The sequence below is a fragment of the Labrus mixtus genome, chromosome 13 (genome assembly GCF_963584025.1).
Source record: "Labrus mixtus chromosome 13, fLabMix1.1, whole genome shotgun sequence".
NCBI classification, from domain to species: domain Eukaryota; kingdom Metazoa; phylum Chordata; class Actinopteri; order Labriformes; family Labridae; genus Labrus; species Labrus mixtus.
In genome coordinates this window covers 19,876,069-19,894,243 of record NC_083624.1, presented here as the reverse complement: position 1 = coordinate 19,894,243, position 18,175 = coordinate 19,876,069, and the positions used below count along the sequence as shown (strand labels likewise).

The 18,175-nt window shown below is 46.7% G+C and overlaps 1 protein-coding gene across 1 annotated transcript in view; it reads left to right on the top strand.

Annotated features, from left to right (window-relative positions):
• The window catches only part of LOC132987189 (titin-like), a 200,247-nt gene that overhangs the window by 137,102 nt on the left and 44,970 nt on the right, over positions 1-18,175 (top strand). The window contains exons 178-212 of the mRNA XM_061054086.1: positions 81-386; positions 719-1,000; positions 1,276-1,463; positions 1,623-1,734; positions 1,876-2,014; positions 2,619-2,782; positions 2,872-3,023; positions 3,125-3,281; positions 3,412-3,693; positions 3,797-4,096; positions 4,205-4,498; positions 4,687-6,691; positions 6,803-7,490; positions 7,620-7,884; positions 8,025-8,351; positions 8,460-8,744; positions 8,837-9,136; positions 9,224-9,526; positions 9,647-9,922; positions 10,051-10,350; positions 10,431-10,733; positions 10,914-11,213; positions 11,303-11,590; positions 11,677-11,979; positions 12,517-12,819; positions 12,898-13,203; positions 13,574-13,861; positions 14,001-14,291; positions 14,791-15,078; positions 15,196-15,783; positions 16,098-16,202; positions 16,296-16,493; positions 16,603-16,899; positions 17,042-17,629; positions 17,805-18,107. Coding sequence (XP_060910069.1) covers positions 81-386; positions 719-1,000; positions 1,276-1,463; positions 1,623-1,734; positions 1,876-2,014; positions 2,619-2,782; positions 2,872-3,023; positions 3,125-3,281; positions 3,412-3,693; positions 3,797-4,096; positions 4,205-4,498; positions 4,687-6,691; positions 6,803-7,490; positions 7,620-7,884; positions 8,025-8,351; positions 8,460-8,744; positions 8,837-9,136; positions 9,224-9,526; positions 9,647-9,922; positions 10,051-10,350; positions 10,431-10,733; positions 10,914-11,213; positions 11,303-11,590; positions 11,677-11,979; positions 12,517-12,819; positions 12,898-13,203; positions 13,574-13,861; positions 14,001-14,291; positions 14,791-15,078; positions 15,196-15,783; positions 16,098-16,202; positions 16,296-16,493; positions 16,603-16,899; positions 17,042-17,629; positions 17,805-18,107 — 11,874 coding nt within the window. The remainder of the gene's footprint in view (positions 1-80; positions 387-718; positions 1,001-1,275; positions 1,464-1,622; positions 1,735-1,875; positions 2,015-2,618; positions 2,783-2,871; positions 3,024-3,124; positions 3,282-3,411; positions 3,694-3,796; positions 4,097-4,204; positions 4,499-4,686; positions 6,692-6,802; positions 7,491-7,619; positions 7,885-8,024; positions 8,352-8,459; positions 8,745-8,836; positions 9,137-9,223; positions 9,527-9,646; positions 9,923-10,050; positions 10,351-10,430; positions 10,734-10,913; positions 11,214-11,302; positions 11,591-11,676; positions 11,980-12,516; positions 12,820-12,897; positions 13,204-13,573; positions 13,862-14,000; positions 14,292-14,790; positions 15,079-15,195; positions 15,784-16,097; positions 16,203-16,295; positions 16,494-16,602; positions 16,900-17,041; positions 17,630-17,804; positions 18,108-18,175) is intronic.

The following is an 18,175-nucleotide window of genomic DNA, read 5'->3' as shown; positions in this document are numbered from 1 at the left end:
AAATGGAGTGACTAATATTAAGACACTGGCTGGTTAGAGGCGAAGCTCTTGTTGTAAATGTCACTTTGTGTCTCGACCAGCCGTCCCGGAGCGTCCAGAGGACTTGATCATCACCGCCATCACCAAAGACTCCATCTCCGTCACCTGGAGAGCGCCAAAGTATGACGGCGGCGCAGAAGTGACCGCGTACATCCTCGAGTCCCGTATGATCGGACGGGACAGCTTCACACGTGTGGGCGGAGAGGACAAGCTGATGGACAGGAAGTTCACTCTGACGGGTCTGAAGGACGGCTCGAGTCATGAGTTCAGAGTCTCGGCCGTCAACCAGGTGGGGCAGGGCAAACCATCCTTCGCCACCAAACCTGTGCAGTGCAAGGACGAACTCGGTGAGTGACCGCACACAACGATATGAGCATACGAAATATTAGAGATAAAATATACAGTTTGTAGATATAAAACAACCAGAGTCCTTAACGATCGAGTAAATAGTTGTTGTTTTTGTCAAGATCTCCACGTATCTATCTCCTGGGTGTAAACAAGTTTTTCTATCGAGAGATGAAAAGATAAAGAAGATCTCGAGGAAACATCTGAAATATACCCGTTATTATAAAATTGACTGCATGGATGTATGTCCGCTGAGGGCTTCCGTACTTTATGGTGCACCAAACACAGATATTAAATAAAAAGTATTAAATGTTTCTTTGATGTTCCGCCTCAGAACCGCCCACTCTGGACCTGGACTTCAGGGACAAGATGATGGTGAAGGTGGGAGACGCCTGCACGCTGTCTGGACGCTTCAGCGGTAAACCGGCCCCAGCTGTCGCCTGGACAAAGAACGACGAGGAGCTGAAGGCTGACGAGGAGATCAGCCTCCACAGCACCACCCGACACCTCAGCCTCAACATCAGCAAGGCCAAGAGAGAGCACAGCGGGCGCTACTGCGTCAGCGTGGAGAACTCTGCCGGAACAAGAACCGGAATCTGCACCATCACCGTGGTCGGTGAGTTGCTGCTCCAATCACAGAACACCCTGAACCCTGAACACAAGGCAGGTTATAGGCAGCGTAAAATCTTTAACTTTTAAATGTTGAAAAAGTATTTACAGACATTTTGAAAGGTAACTTATCTTGTGGAACGCACACATAGACCAGAGTTAAGTCCTCTGGGAGATGTTTGTTGTTACGTTCTGCAGATGTTAAAAACACAATGGGAAGGATGGGAGGGATGCTAATATTCAACCTGTTGAGTCACCTGTGTGAATCCTTTCTTCTGTCAGACCGTCCTCAGCCTCCAGAGGGCCCCGTTGTCTTCAACGAGGTCTACAGGAACTACATGGTGATCTCGTGGAACCCTCCTCTGGATGACGGAGGCTGCGCCGTTTCCAACTACATCATCGAGAAGAGAGACACCAACAGAGACCTGTGGATGCCCGTCACTGAGTCCTGCACCAGGACCACCTGCAGGGTGAGCAGAGCACGGACTCTGGAATGTCTTATGCAATGATTTATGTCTTCCTGTGTGGACTCTCTGACATATTCAACGTCAGTTAGTGTGGCCATGCTTTAGTTTTTAATGATCATCCAATAAGTACTCACACACGCCCCCTACTGTCTCTTATTTAAGGTACCGAAACTGATCGAGGGTCGTGAGTATATCATCAGGATCATGGCACAGAACATCTACGGCATCAGTGACCCTTTGCTGTCTGGAGAGACCAGGGCCAGAGACATCTTCAGTGAGTCCTAACAGGCACACACACACTCAGCGGTCTCAGACTTGTGTACAGTGATGAGCCGTGAAACCAACAGTTACAGGTGGTATAGATCCTGCCACAGTGTCTGATCGCAGGGTTTCTGTTTGTGTGTTTCTATCACAGAGGTGCCCGACGCTCCTAAACAGCCCACAGTGAAGGAGGTCTATCACGACTCTGCCCTCATCAGCTGGGAGCCTCCCGCTGACGGAGGAAAACCAATCTCAGGCTACATTGTGGAGAGGAAGGAGACCATGGCCAACAGGTACACAATACACACAGCAGGAGAAACACCTGTAGACGTCAGTTCTATCTGTTGAATCTTAACCCTGCAGTGCATTCTTAATTCAGTTATTTATTTATATTTTTGCATTTTGAACGTTTTGTTTTACTGTGAAATCATGCCCTTTATGTCATAGTAAGGCGGAATTTTAAATATAGTTCAAACATGGAGGATTTGTATCCTTTAATACACAACTGAACTGAATTGAACAGTTGTATTGTTTACTAGATTTTTTATAAATTAGCCACTTGTAGCCTAGTGGTTAGTGCACACGCCCCATGTACGGAGGCCTTGCTCATCCAGGTGGGAAGCCCCGATTCAATTTCGACCTGTATCTCCTTTCCTGCATGTCATTCCCAAATCTATCTTTGCCCAATTTCTGACTCTATCCACCGTCCTTTCTCTAAATAACGGCATAATAACCCTTAAACAATAACAAAAACAAGAAATCTGTATTTTTTTCCCGTCAATGAGCTTATTCAGTCTCAGTACCAAGAAAACATGGCTGGAAAATCGGAACACATACAAACACTAAGGCATGAACATGTTCCTCAGTGGCTAACAGATGAGCTGTTTCTGCTTCCAGGTGGGTTCGCTGCAACACAGAGAGAATCTATCCGAAGGTGGAGTACTGGGTGATGGACCTGCTGCAGGGCTGCGAGTACGAGTTCAGAGTCAGTGCTGAGAACGTGGTGGGAGCCGGAGACCCGAGCCCACCATCCAAACCCGTCTTTGCCAAAGACCCAATCGGTAAGTTTCACATTTTATAACAGCAATCTATTCAATTTATTCACTTTTTCCTCTCAACCCAAATAATGACCCTCTGTTCTTTCCAACAGTGAAACCCGGTCCACCGGTTAACCTCCAGGCCATCGACTTCTCCAAGGAGTCAGTCACTCTGTCCTGGCAGCCGCCCAGCGACACCGGCAGAGGAAAGATCTTTGGATATCTGCTGGAGTTCCAGAAATCCGGAGAGGAGGAGTGGAGCAAGGTCGGATGGTTCCTCAGTTAGCATGATATCTTCTTCAACAGTTCTCTTGTTGTGTAGAAGTGAAAGTGAATATTGAACTCTTGTCCTCATGCTGTCCTCAGGTGAACCAGACACCAGACTCCTGCCAGGAGACTAAGTTTAAGGTGATCAACCTGGAAGATGGTGCTCTGTACCGCTTCAGAGTCATGGCCGTCAATGCTGCCGGAGAGTCCGACCCAACTAACCTTCAAGAGCCAATCAAAGTGCAGGACAGACTGGGTGAGATGTCACTTCAGTGGTTAATTATTTTTTAAACCACTGTCTCTGATTTGAGAATTGCTTTTACACCAAATGAGGTATTATGGAGTGAATGACCAGTAATTCATCTATGTATCTCCTTCCCTCTCAGAGCCCCCAGATCTGATTCTCGATGCAGGAATGACCCGAGAGGTGAAGGCCATGGCAGGCACTCACATACCTCTGATTGCCACCATCATTGGCGTCCCATTCCCCACTGTCACCTGGAAGAAGAACGATGCAGATGTGCCCACCAGTACTGACATTGATACCAACCAGACTGGTACCAAGCTGGAGATTAGGTTCTGTAACCGTGGTGACTGTGGAGACTACACCCTCACTGTGGAGAACCCAGCTGGATCCAAGACTGCCACCTGCACTGTGCTGATCTTTGGTAGGGAATTAATTTAGCAAAGTATCCGTGACGAGACATTTATTTTATTGTATTTTTCATTAATAAAGAGGCAAGCTCAACAGTTTGGTTGTGTTTTCTCCAGACAAACCTGGTCCCATCCAGCACCTCCGGGTGTCTGACATCAGGAGTGACTCTGCCTACCTGTCCTGGAAGGACCCGGAAGACAATGGAGGAGCCCGCATCACTAACTTTGTGGTGGAGAAGAAAGACACGGCGTCTACTCAGTGGGTCCCCGTCTGCTCAACATCCAAGAAACGAAGCATGATGCTGAAGCACCTGATGGAGGGCACATCCTACTCGTTCAGAGTGGCTGCTGAGAACCAGTATGGCCGCAGTGAATACGTTGAGACGCCGAAGGCCATCAAGGCAATGAACCCACTGTGTAAGTATCAGACCTATCATGAGTCAATATCCTTAGGGATGAAGGATGTTATGAACGCTCAAGCTCAGTCTGTCAAACCTTTGTTTCTTCTTTTTTATATTCCTTCAGTCCCTCCTGGCCCTCCCAAAGACCTGCACCATGATGATGTGGACAAGACTGAGGTGTGGTTGGTCTGGAACTGGCCTGACCGCAATGGAGGAAGTGAGATCACAGGCTTCCTTGTAGAGTATCAGGAAGAGGGAGAAAAGGAGTGGGACGAGTGGAAGACTGTAAGCATCCCTGAAAGTCATGTGACTGGCCTGGAGGAAGGAAAGACTTACCGCTTCAGAGTGAGGGCTGAGAACGCTATTGGCCTCAGCAGACCTGACACCACTGTACCTATCCTCTGCCAGGAGAAACTGGGTGAGATATAGGACAAATGGCAGATGTTATGTTGAGTTATTAAACAGTTACTGTTGTAGCATCATCATTGTAGATGTAGCTGGTAAGGCCTTAATAGGTAAACACATTTGCCAGTTTTATTATTTCAGTGTTTTTATGAATATATACAGTGTGTTTGCATAGGTTAACCTCTGTTTGCATGTCCACAGTGCCTCCCATTCTGGAGGTGGACGCTAAGCTCATTGAAGGCATCACTGTTAAGGCTGGCACCACCATTAGGCTGCCAGCTATCATGAGGGGAATTCCTGTTCCAACTGCCAAGTGGACCGTTGAAGGAGAGGAGATCGTGAGCGAGGGTAACACCAAGATCGACACTGACAACTTCTCCTCCGTACTCAGCATTAATGAGTGCACCAGGAACCACACTGGCACCTACCTGCTCACTGTGTCGAACCCTGCTGGAACCAAGACAGTGGGCTTGTCTGTCACTGTCCTTGATGTTCCCGCTGCTCCTATCGGGCCTGTCAACATCCTGGAGGTCTCACCAGACTCAATGATGATTGAATGGCGTCCTCCGAAGGATGATGGCGGTAGCCCTGTAACAAACTACATCATTGAGAAGAGAGAGTCAAACAAGGAGACATGGGGAGGTGTTAGCTCTGGCAGCCTAGCCACACAGCTCAACATCACACGCCTGCAGAAGGGAGTCGAGTATGTTGTTCGCATCCGTGCTAAGAACAAGATGGGCACTGGTGCTCCTCTGGAGAGCAAGCCTACAGTTGCAGAGCACTCCTTCATGCCACCAAGTGCACCTGGAAAGCCACAACCTTCTGACGTCTCAGAAGATGCTGTCACAGTTGGCTGGACCATGCCACTGACAGATGGTGGCAGCCAGATCACTGGCTACATCATTGAGCGTAGACATAAAGGAGGAAAATGGATCCGTGTCAACAAAACACCCTGCAAGGATCTTAGGTACAGAGTCCTGGGTCTATTTGAGGGTAATGAATATGAGTTCAGAGTGTTTGCTGAGAATATCGCTGGCTTCAGTGGCCCCTCTCCCACCTCTGACCTCTGCAAGCCCTGCAGGCCCATCACTGTCCCCCGTCCCCCTGTCAACCCCAGAGTTAAAGATTACAGCAAGACAACTGCTGACTTGGTGTGGACCAAACCCTCAAAAGATGGAGGAAGCCCAATACTTGGCTACACTGTGGAAATGAAAAAGGCAGATACAGAAGAATGGAAAAAAGTGAACCTGGATGATTTTGTTAAGCAGTGTGCCTACAGTGTGAAGGGTCTGGAAGAGGGTGTGACCTACAAATTCCGTGTCTTTGCCTCTAACATGATCGGGGATGGGGAGCCGAGAGAAATCCCAGACTCCATCACTGCTCAGGACATTCTTATCCCTCCAGAGATTGAGATGGATGCCACCTGCCGTGAGCGACTCACTGTGCGTGTTGGACACAACATTAACATCATTGGGTACATCAAGGCCCGTCCTGACCCTGAAGTCATTTGGTCAAAGGAAGAGTTGGTTCTGGAAAACAGCAAGCGTGTCACCATGATTCAGAACCTGCCTGTGGTACACCTGAGGATCAAGGAGGCCACTAGAGCTGACCATGGAAAATATGTTCTGAAAGTTTCAAATGAAGGTGGTGAGGCTTCTTGCACCATTACAGTCAATGTGCTGGACAGGCCTAGCCACTGCGAGAACCTGCACATAACCTATGCAACAAGGGATTCATGCATGATAAACTGGGAGGCTCCTAAGGATAACGGTGGATCTGAGATCACCAACTACATTGTAGAATGCCGTGAGCCAAGCATTAGCATGTGGTCTATGATCTCCTCAAATTGCACCAATCGCAAGATCAAGGCCAAGCTAATGGATGGCCACGAGTACCTGTTTAGGGTATGTGCTGTGAACAAGATGGGACCAGGAACCTCTGTGGAGACCAAAACTCCTCTACTCGCCATCGACCCCATTGAGAAGCCCGGTGAGCCTGAGAAATTCAGAGCCACTGATGTTGGTAAGAACCATGTGTATCTAAGGTGGAGGAAGCCTGACTATGATGGTGGCAGCCCCAACATCTCATACAACCTGGAGTTCAAAGCCAAAGATGCTGAGGAGTGGGAGAAACTCAACGCTGGTACTCTTACTGACACCTTCTTCCTGGCTGACAAGTGCCAAGAGAACCAGACGTACACCTTTAGGTAGGTTACTGTGTTCTTATCTAAACAGGTCATATCTGTGTTTTGCAGGTTGTTTGTTTGCCCAATGTAGTTTAAATTACTTTAAAAAATATATTTGAATTTGTTCCCCAGGGTGCAGACCGTCAATGAAGGAGGTGAGAGTGACTGGGTGAAACTTGCTGATATCCTGGTGAAGGAGGAGATCCAGAAGCCTGTAATTGACCTGAAGTTGGCAGGAACTCTGACAGTAAAGGCTGGAGAGTCAGTCAGAATGGAGGCTGGACTGAGAGGAAAGCCTCAACCTGAGGTCAAATGGACAAAAGACAAGGCTGTTGGAGACAACCCAAGGATCAGCTATGAGACTGGCCCAGACTACTCTAAGTTCCTTTTGACTAAGTCCAAGCGCACTGACACTGGAAAGTTTATCATCACAGCCACCAACTCGGCTGGCACCTTTACTGCCTATGCCACCATTAATGTCCTGGATGTCCCTGGTCCTGTGAGAAACCTCAGGATAACTGGCATTGGAGCTGACAAGTGTAGAGTGGTATGGGATGCTCCAGAGGATGATGGAGGTTGTGAAGTGGACAGCTACATCCTCGAGAAATGCGAGACTAGGAGGATGGTCTGGTCCACATACTCCGCCTCAGTGGTCACACCATACTGCAATGTTATCCGTCTGGTGGAAAGCAATGAGTACATCTTCAGAGTTAGGGCTGAGAACAAGATGGGAACCGGCCCCGCAATGGAGAGCAAGCCTGTCACTGTGAAGACCCAGTTCAATAAACCTGGACCCCCTGAGGCCCCTGAGGTCACCAAGGTAAGAGTCCCACAGATTTTCTTGATATTGACTCACATGACAAACACCTCAGTCTTTTCTACTATTCTAAAAACTAATTAATCAGACACTCAAGTTTCTTTGTTACTCATACATATTTTTGTGATGCAGGTTAGTAAAGATGAGATGACAGTTGTCTGGGCTCCTCCTGAGAACGACGGAGGAAAGTCCATTACTGGCTACATTCTGGAGCGGAAAGAGAAGAGGGCGGTGCGCTGGGTACCCTGCAACAAGAGCCCCATATCTGAGAGACGCATGAAAGTCACCAACCTGATTCCCAACCACGAGTACCAGTTCAGGGTGAAGGCTGAAAATGAGGTTGGCCTGGGAGAGCCAAGCAAAGCCTGCAGACCTGTTGCAGCTAAAGATCCAATTGGTGGGTGTGAACTTTCTTTTCACAGTTCAGTTTACGTCTAACATTTACTCGCTTGTCTTCTACTACAGGAAGCTAAAGATGTCTGAGACTTCTGCTGTGTCACTGATTTGATTAAACATGGATACTGTTTCTACCTGCAGAGCCTCCTGGTCCCCCTGCAGGCCTGAAGGTTGGTGACAGCACCAAGACTTCCATCACCCTGTCTTGGTCTAAACCTGTGTATGATGGCGGTGCCCCCATCATCGGCTACAGCCTGGACATCAGGCTCAAGAGCGAGGCAGACCCTGAAAATCCCACAGTGGGCTGGAAGAGGATTGACACACATGGCCCATTGGTACTCACAGAGTTCACCATCGGTCAGTTGGATGAGAAGCTAGAGTATGATTTCAAGGTGTCAGCCAAGAACCAGGTTGGCTGGGGACGCCACGCATACTTGAAGGAAGCAGTCTCACCCAAGGAGATCCTGGGTAAGAGTTAGTAGTTACTAAAGCAACAACATGTTGTGTAAACAATAGAATACACAACATGATAAATGTGAACAAAACTGATGAACCACTGTGTTTCTATGGTAACAGAGGCTCCAGAGATCGAGCTGGATGCCAGTCTGAGGAAAGGACTGGCTGTCAGGGCTGGTTGTCCAATCAGGCTTTTCGCTGTGATCAGAGGAAGACCTGCCCCCAAAGTTACATGGAAGCGTGTGGGAGTGGAAAACTTGATCCGCCGTGGTCATGTGGACCAGGTTGACAGCATGTCCTTCTTGGTCATCCCTGAGAGCACCAGAGAGGATTCTGGGCAATACTCACTGACTCTGTCAAACTCATCTGGAGAGAAAGCTGTGTTCGTCCGAGTCAAAGTCCTTGGTGAGAAACAAAATAAGAATGATAAAAACTTGACTGTAAACAGTTTTCATTGTTAAGGAAACTGTTTGTTAAAAGTGATTCATACTCTGCAGATACTCCTGGTCCTGTTGGCGGCCTGGATGCAACCGATGTCACCAAGACATCAGCCATGCTGTCCTGGTTGCCACCAGATAACGACGGCGGCAGCCCAATTACCAGCTACATTGTGGAGAAACGTGAGGTGGACAGGAAGACTTGGAGCAAGTGCATAGAGGACCTCAGGAAGACCAGCTTCAAGGTGACCACAATGACACCTGGCATCGAGTACTACTTCAGAGTTGTGGCCTGTAACAAATACGGAATCGGAGTTCCTCAGGACTCGCCCAAGTCCTACCTGGCTGTTGACCCCATCAGTGAGTGTCTCCCAAAGACTTTGTTCCGTTGTCTCTGTTGTTTTTACCTTTGAATTCTTCCTATAATCTGCTGTGTGTATAATTCAGGTGAGCCAGACCCTCCCAAGAAGATGGACGTGTTGGAGATCACAAAGAACAGTGCCACACTAGGCTGGCTGAAGCCACTCCGAGATGGAGGGGCCAAGATCAATGGCTATGTGGTGGACTACCAGGAGGAGGGCTCACCCGAGGACAAATGGACTCCCTATTCTGTGGTCAAAGACCTGACCATAGTGGTGGTTGGTCTGAATGAAGGAAAGAAGTACAAGTTCAGAGTGGCGGCCAGAAACTCAGTGGGAGTCAGCCTGGCCCGAGAGGCTGAAGGGGTGTTTGAGGTCAAAGAGCAGCTCAGTGAGTAGACCAGCTTATAAATATACTGCAGATTTGCCTTACACAGTGGAGACAATTTAAATATTTGTTGAAGTCATCTAATTTATCTCTCAAGTAACTTTTTATTTTTTTTCCTCCCAGTGCCTGCCAAGGTCATCATGCCCGACATTGTGACTGTTAGAGCTGGATCCAAGATGGTGGTTGAGGCCATTGTGGCCGGTAAACCTGCTCCCTTCTGCAAGTGGAGGCAGGGCAATGAGGATGTGCTGACCTCTGACCGCCTGTCTGTGGTTAAGACTCTTACAACATGCACCCTTATAATCAAGAACGTTACAAGAAAGGACAGTGGTTACTACAGCCTTTCGGCCGAGAACAGCTCTGCCAAAATCAACCAGATCCTCAGGGTTACAGTCATGGGTTAGTCTGAGCAAAGTTTCTAAATGATGCAAATAATACTCAATGATGAATAACAGCTCATTAATTAGGCTCCAAAATCCCATGTTGCCAGCATTAATACATATTATACATATTCTGCATCTCTACAGACATCCCTGGACCTCCTGAAGCCCCTATGGAGATCACTGAACAGGAAATCGATGCCTGCACTCTGCTCTGGAACTCCCCACAGGAGGATGGTGGCAGCAACATCACCAACTATATTGTTGAGAAGTGTGATGTCAGCCAGGGTGACTGGGTCCCTGTATCCACTTCATGCACCAAAACCAGCTTCAGAATTACCAAACTTACTCCTGGTAAAGAGTACTGCTTCCGGGTTCGTGCTGAGAACAGGTTTGGCATCTCTCAGCCCATCTACTCCGAAAGGATGATTGCCAGATATCCATTTGGTAAGTTTTAGCAACAATGTTACCGCTTAACAGAATTACAGATTGGACAACATGCTCTAACTGTTTTCTTTTGCCCGAAGACCCCCCCAGCGAGCCAAGGAACCTGCAGATCAACAAGGTCAGTAAGGAATCAGCCATCTTGTCATGGGAGCGTCCCAGCAGTGACGGCGGCACTCCCATTACTGGATTCTGCATTGAGAAGAAGGAGAGGAATAGTCTCCTGTGGGTAAAAGCCAACGAGACTGTGGTCAAATCCACCCAGTACACCTGTACTGGCCTGATCGATGGCCTGGAGTACACCTTTAGGGTGTCAGCTCTCAACCTGGCTGGACAGGGCAAACCCTGCAAACAGACCGACTTTATCACCGCCAGGACTGCTGTTGGTACGATTATGTCCTATGACTGACTCAATGATGTACTAGTTATCTTGTGCAGCCTTTATTCATATGTTTAGTTTGTAGTCATATTGTGCAATAGGAAAGTTAGTTTACAGGCAACCTCATTCTTTCTCCTTGTTCAGCCATGTTTGCTTAGCTCAAAATTCTCTGTTTCTTAACATACAGATCCTCCAGGTAAACCTGAGCCCATGGATGTGACCAAGAACACTGTCTCATTGGTCTGGTCCCGTCCTAAGCATGACGGTGGCAGTAAGCTAATTGGATACTACATGGAGTACACAAAGCTTCCAGAGGAGAAGTGGACACGCTGTAATGCCAACTGCATGAACATCCAGACGGAGAACTATGTGGTAACCGGCTTGGAGGAATTCCAGCAATACCAGTTTAGAGTCATCGCCAAGACTGCTATCAACCAGAGCCAGCCCTCCGAGTTGTCTGACCCCATCCCTGTTATTGCAGAGAACGGTACATCTCTACAGAGCCAGAGAACTAACACTGACAGATTAAATGATTGTGAAATATCAATTATTGTTTTCCCTTCTTCATTTGTGCAGTTCCTCCTCGTGTGGAGCTTGGTCTTGAAATGAAGAACCTGATCGTGGTGAAAGCCGGAGAGAACGTCTCCCTTGATGCTGAGGTGTGGGGAAAGCCGCTGCCCAAAGTGAGCTGGAAGAGAGATGGTGTTCCTCTGGTACTCGTTGAGGGGATGAAGATGGCCCAGAAGAAACATGTCCACCTGCTGGAGCTCTTCTCCGTCACCAGAAAGGAATCTGGAGACTACTGCATCACAGCTGAGAACATCAACGGCAGCAAGTATGCTACCATCAAGGTCAAGGTGCTCGGTAAGTTGGATTTAATGATGATTTGTTGGTGGTCTTATTGCCTAAAAACAAATACAGAAGCCAATCCTCCTCTTTCCTCCATGCAGACAAACCAGGCCCCCCAGCTTCAGTGAAAATTGCAAAGGTCTTTGCAGACCGCGTAAAGGTGCGCTGGGAGCCCCCGCTTGCAGATGGCGGCTCTGAGATCACCAACTACATTATTGAGAAGCGAGAGACCAGCAGGGCTAACTGGGCACTGGTCACAGCTAACATCCATGGACACATCACAGACTGCTCAGTAGAGAAACTCATTGAAGGACACGAGTACCAGTTCAGAGTCAGTGCTGAGAACCAGTATGGTGTGGGAGACATCATCATGACTGACCCTGTTATGGTCAAGAATCCTTATGGTATGTTCAGCCGTGTAAACCAAACCGTGAAACATCAGCATCTCAAGTTTATTTCAACACAGTTTAAGTACTCTTCAAACTATGTCAAACATCATGCAGGAACAAATTATTTGTGTCTTATTTCATGGTGAGGCTTTACAGTAGTCGATTTAAGAAGATATAGAACCATGCCATTGGCTCATAGACATCCAATCAAATCAGTTTGTGCTTTTGGGTGGAGTCAGAAGACAAACCTTAGATATACGCCTTCTGGTAAAATACAGCAAGATTAATTTAGCCAAAAAAGTTATGTTTTTTTTTTTGGGGGCATTCAACAACTTATATGGTTTGATAAACATCTTAATGACTACTGTTTTCCTCTGGTATTATCAGACATTCTAACATAAACATTTCCAAATTTACAATCTCTAGTCGATGCAATATTCATTGACCGGCCTGTTACAATAACTCTGAATGTTCTCCATATTTACTATACTGACACATGTTTGTTTTATGAAACCACCTGTCCACTCCAACACTGATGATCCCTTTCTTCAGATGTTCCTGGACCAAGTGAGCCCCCTGTCATCACAAACATCACCCAGAACTCCATGACAGTGAGCTGGAAGGCCCCTGCCAACGATGGCAAGGCTCCCATCCTGGGCTACATGGTTGAGAAACGTGAGGCCACCGAGCTGGCTTGGGCCAAGGTCAACCGACGCCCAGTCATTGACAGATCAATCAAGGCCATTCAGTTGACCGAGGGCTCAGAGTACGAGTTCAGAGTTATTGCCATTAACAAAGCCGGTCTAGGCAAACCCAGCGACGCCTCCAATGCTGCTCTGGCTGTTGACCCTGTCTGTGAGTAAATGCTTTAAAAACCCCTTCAAACAAACTCTGTGATTATTCTCTAACTAATGTGACCCTATCACCCTCCAGATCCTCCTGGCCCTCCTGCCTTCCCCAAGGTAGTGGACTCCACCAAGAGCTCCATCAGCCTGAGCTGGACCAAACCAGCATACGATGGTGGCTGTGAGATCATCGGCTACCTGGTGGAGAGTAAGCGAGTGGATGGAGAGAACTGGACAAAGTGCAACGTCCCAAAGAAGCTCCAAGCCACCAAATTCTTAGTGACCAGCCTAATGGATCAGACAGAGTACCAGTTCAGAGTCTCCGCCGTTAACAGAATCGGCTTCAGTGAGCCTAGTGAGATCCCTGGAAACCACATGGCCAAGGACATCCTGAGTATGTTCCACCAATTTATTTTGATAAATAACCTCCAAGCACGAAGCCATTGAATCTGAATTTTCAAATCTCTGAATGGATGATGTTCAGTCCACAGGTCGTATTTTCTGGTTAGCAACAGGACATGTGTTTTTTTTTTTGCTGTTCATTAATGAATAATTGTTAAGAATTCTGGTGTTTTAAAACATGCTTACTTTTTTTTGCTTATATTAGTTATATGTTTCTTAGATGGTGAAGTTGTTAAATTACTTCAGTCGAACGTTTAACTGTCAAGGCTGTAACGTAATCCTACAGTTCTGACATAGATGGAATAAAGAACGCAAAGGATCAGAAAACTAGGATTAATAAACAATTTTTTTGTGTCCTTCAGTTGCCCCTGAAGCCGAGCTGGATGCTGATCTGAGAAAAGCATTGGTTCTTAGAGCTGGCGTCACTATGAGGATCTATGTCCCACTGAGAGGACGTCCAGCGCCAAAGGTGACGTGGACCAAAGTGGACGCTAACCTGAAAGACAGGCAGAGTTTGCTGATCAAGACGTCCGAGTGGGACACCCTACTGATGATCGAGAACGTTAACAGATATGACGCAGGCAAATATGTCCTGTCTCTGGAGAACGGCAGTGGCTCAAAGAGCTACACCATCGTGGTCAAAGTTCATGGTAAGTGTAGTCCATCACTGGATCTGCTGAACCTGAACAGATGCAAGATATTGTAAAACATGATATAAAAACTCATTATCTGAATCTACTAAAAAGGTCTACAATGGAATTTCCTGTTCCTCCTCTCTCCTTCTCTCAGATTCTCCTGGACCACCTGTGAACCTGATTGTGAAGGAGACTTCCAGAAGCCATGCCTGCATCACATGGGACGCCCCTCTGATCGATGGCGGCAGCCCAGTGAAGAGCTACGTCGTAGAGAAACGTCTGGCTGAGAGGAAGGCCTGGACCTGTGTGTCTGCCGAGTGCCCCAAGACCTCTTTCAGGATCCTCAACCTAGAAGGGGGACAGGCTTACTGCTTCAGAGTGCTGGCTGAAAATGCATACGGCATCGGAGAGGGCTGTGAGACCGCTGGCAGCGTCCGCGCCTCAGGTACATGCAAGTCATCATCAATTAGAATATTTGAAATAAGGAAAAATGTAAATGTAGAAGTCTCAGTGAAATAAAACAAATGTGTTTCAATAATGAAAAGAATGAGCTTTGTTGTTAGCAACATTTGCAAAATGTGAAGCAGTATAATGGTCTTTGAATTCATGGAAGCTGAAGGCCATGCTGCAGAAATACGTTTTGATCTTCTTCTTAAAAGTCTTGATTGGGTTAGCTTCCCTGATATTTAAAGGTCGTGTGCGGTGCAGCTTAGGACAATATTTAGCGAAGGCTGAATCCCTGATTTTCTCTCAGATATTATGGGGAACCTCTAATAAACCAGTTTTAAATCATTAGAGGTAGAGAACTGGAAGTGGACCTGGAAGTCTCATATCTGTTTTATTCACATTTGAGACAAAGGAAGTTGTCTGGAGTCCTATAACCCTGTCAGCTTGTTTTTTTTAACAACAAATTAAGTATTTGATCATCTGTCTTGCCCCTTCAGAGCAACCTGGTCCAGTGACGGACTTCAAAGCTCAGAAGACCACAAAGGACTCCATCACTGTGGGCTGGAAGAAACCCATCAGTGATGGCGGAAGCCACGTGACAGCTTATATCTTGGAGCAAAGTGAAGGTGAGGAAAAGTGGAAACAGATCATGAAAGGAAAGACCAATTCACATACCATCAGCGAGCTCGCCCAGGGCAAGGAGTACTTATTCAGAGTCAAAGCGCTCAACGAGTCCGGAGAGGGACCACCCACCGAACTCACAGCCGTTGCCAAAGATCAGTTTGGTGAGTTATCAACCTGACTCAGCCATCATGCTAAATATTAATATTTCTTGTTAATATAGAACATCAAATGTTTGTTTCCTAACTGTTTTTGAGTTCAAAACATTCTTTGGGTTTCAGTGAAGCCTGACTGCAACCTGAGCAATCTGCACGATGGTTGCCAAGTAGTGAAGGAGGGCAGCACCACGCGTATCAACATCCCCCTCATCGGAGTACCCTACCCCACTGCGACCTGGAAGAAAGGTGATGTGATGCTGGGAGATACTGGCCGGATGTGTGTGGAGGCATCTCAGGGCATCAGCACTCTGCTGATCAGAGACTGCCAGAGAGGAGACGCAGACACCTACACGATCAACGTCAAAAACAGCGCAGACTCTAAGGACTGCAAGATCCAGCTTAAGGTAGTCGGCAAACCCGGTATCTGCACTGGACCCATTAAGTTTGACGAAATAACCGCCGATGGCATCACCCTGGAATGGGGGCCGCCTAAAGACGATGGCGGAGCTGAGGTGTCTAACTATATTGTAGAGAAGAGAAGGACAACTGACAACAAGTGGGCCACGGTGGCTTCAGCCATCCAGAAGACCACCATGAGAGTGATCCGGCTCCATGATGGGATAGAGTATATCTTCAGAGTGTTTGCTGAGAACAAGTACGGAGTTGGAGAGTATCTTAGGTCTGACCCAGTCGTCGCTCAGCATCCATTCAGTGAGTATCACACTTCAAAGTGGTATTTCAAGTTGAATGAAAATAATTCAAAGTTCATTACATTTTGGCCTAATATAACTTCATTCTAGCTTTTTCAGTTTGTGTTTCACCATTATAATGATCAGTCCACATTTGCAGAAGTTTGAATATTACTGACTTTAAATGTATTCTAACTCAAGATCTTAACAAAAAATATCTACTTTTATCCAATATAACTGGAAGTGTCTTGACTGTTGTTTGTGGCATTCCAATGTTTGTCTTGTTTCTATAAGAATACTAATTCTTCCCATTCCTCCTTTTCTTTTTTTCTCCAGATGTGCCTGAGGCTCCTGCTCCTCCAGAAATAATGAGCATCCGCCATGAGTCAGCAATCTTGACCTGGGCGGATCCAAGGGACTCTGGTGGCTCCCCGATAACTGGTAACAGACTATAATGGAAAACAGTTTTTAGTTCAGCGTGAGTACCTATCAAATAGTAAACAGCAATGATCATAACTGGTTTGTGCTCTCTAGGATATCATGTGGAGTTCAAGGAGAGAAACAGTTTAATGTGGAAACGAGCCAGTAAGACTCCTTTGAGAGTGAAGGAGGTCAGAGTCACTGGCCTGATTGAGGGACTCGAGTATGAATTCAGGGTAATGGCCATGAACGTGGCTGGCCTAGGAAAGGCAAGCAAGGGCACTGAGGCTGTGGTCGCCCTGGATCCTATTGGTTAGTAAACAGCATTTTTTCTATTGTGAGAAAAAAAATCTTATGACATCTCTGAAGTTTGATTAAAATACTAAAATGCTTTTAACACACTTATTGTGTGTTCTCTTAGATCCTCCTGGCAAGCCTGAGGTGATTAGCGTCACCAGGACCACAGTCACTCTGATCTGGACCGCTCCCAAATACGATGGTGGCCATAAGCTGACTGGTTACATGTTGGAGAAGCTGGAGACTGGAGGAAAGGCCTGGATGAAGGCCAATCATGTCAACATCCAAGGATGTGCCTTCACCGTCACTGACCTGACAGATGGAGCTCAGTATCAGTTCAGGATCAGAGCAAAGAACTCTGCAGGGGCTATAAGTGTTCCTTCAGAGTCTACCGAGCTTTTGACTTGCAAGGATGAGTACGGTAAGCTGAGCACCAAACTAAATTGGGGAATTTGGCAATTAAAACGTTTTTATAATGCAATGTCTTAAAAGTCTTGTTGTTATAACTTTAACTTAAGATCTGTAGACAATCACTAAATCACTTATTTATATCCCTTATACAGAGCCCCCAACCATAACTATTGACCCAGACATGAAGGAAGGTGTATCAGTCAGGGCAGGAGATACCATCGTGGTCACAGCCTCCAAGATTATTGGCAAACCTCCCCCCACTGCTGTCTGGTCAAAGGGAGGCCGCGAGTTCAAGACCTCTGACATTGTCACCATCACTAGCACCCCTACCTCTTCCAGTCTGGCTATCAAGTATGCAAGCCGAAAGAACACAGGAGAGTACACCATAACTGCCAGCAACCCTTTCGGCATCAAGGAAGAACGTGTGAAGGTGAAGGTTCTAGACGTGCCTGGACCTCCAGGCCCTATTGAAGCCAGTAACATCTCAGCTGAGAGGTGTACTCTGACCTGGCTTCCACCAGACGAGGATGGAGGCTGCACTATCAAGTCCTACATACTTGAGAAAAGAGAAACCAGCCGCCTGCAGTGGACCAAGCTAGCTGAAAATGTCATGGACTGCAGACATGTAGCACACAAGCTGATTAAGGGCAACGAGTATATATTTAGAGTATGTGCTGTGAACCAGTATGGCACTGGAGACTCAAGCCAGTCTGGTCCAGTAAAAATGGTTGACAGTTTCGGTAAGTTTATATGGTTTATGTTTAAAAATTATTGCATGAAATAAAAAGAAATGTAAGTAATGAAGATGTGGATAATCAGAAAACTACCTGACAAAGGCAAAATATCAAAGCATGAATACCATGAATACAAGAGTCAAAGGTTTAAATAATGTATATATACATTTTGTTTCCCTAGGCCCACCAGGTCCACCCTCAGTTCCAGAAATTGATAACATCAGTAGAAATGCTATCACCATTTCATGGAGGAGACCAGTACGAGATGGAGGAAGTGACATCAGAGGATATTGTGTAGAAAGGAAAGAGAGAAGAGGAATGAGATGGGTGAGAGCCTCTAAGAGGTCAGTCCCTGACCTGCGCTTTAAGGTGCAAGGCCTGACAGAGGGAGTTGAGTATGAGTTTAGAGTCACTGCAGAGAACAAGGCTGGATTTGGTGAGCCGAGTGAGCCATCACACCCTGTAATGACCAAGGACATTGTGTGTAAGTAAAGTACACTTTTATCATTTAAAAATCAAGTTGCATACAGGAATAATGGACACATTTGCATG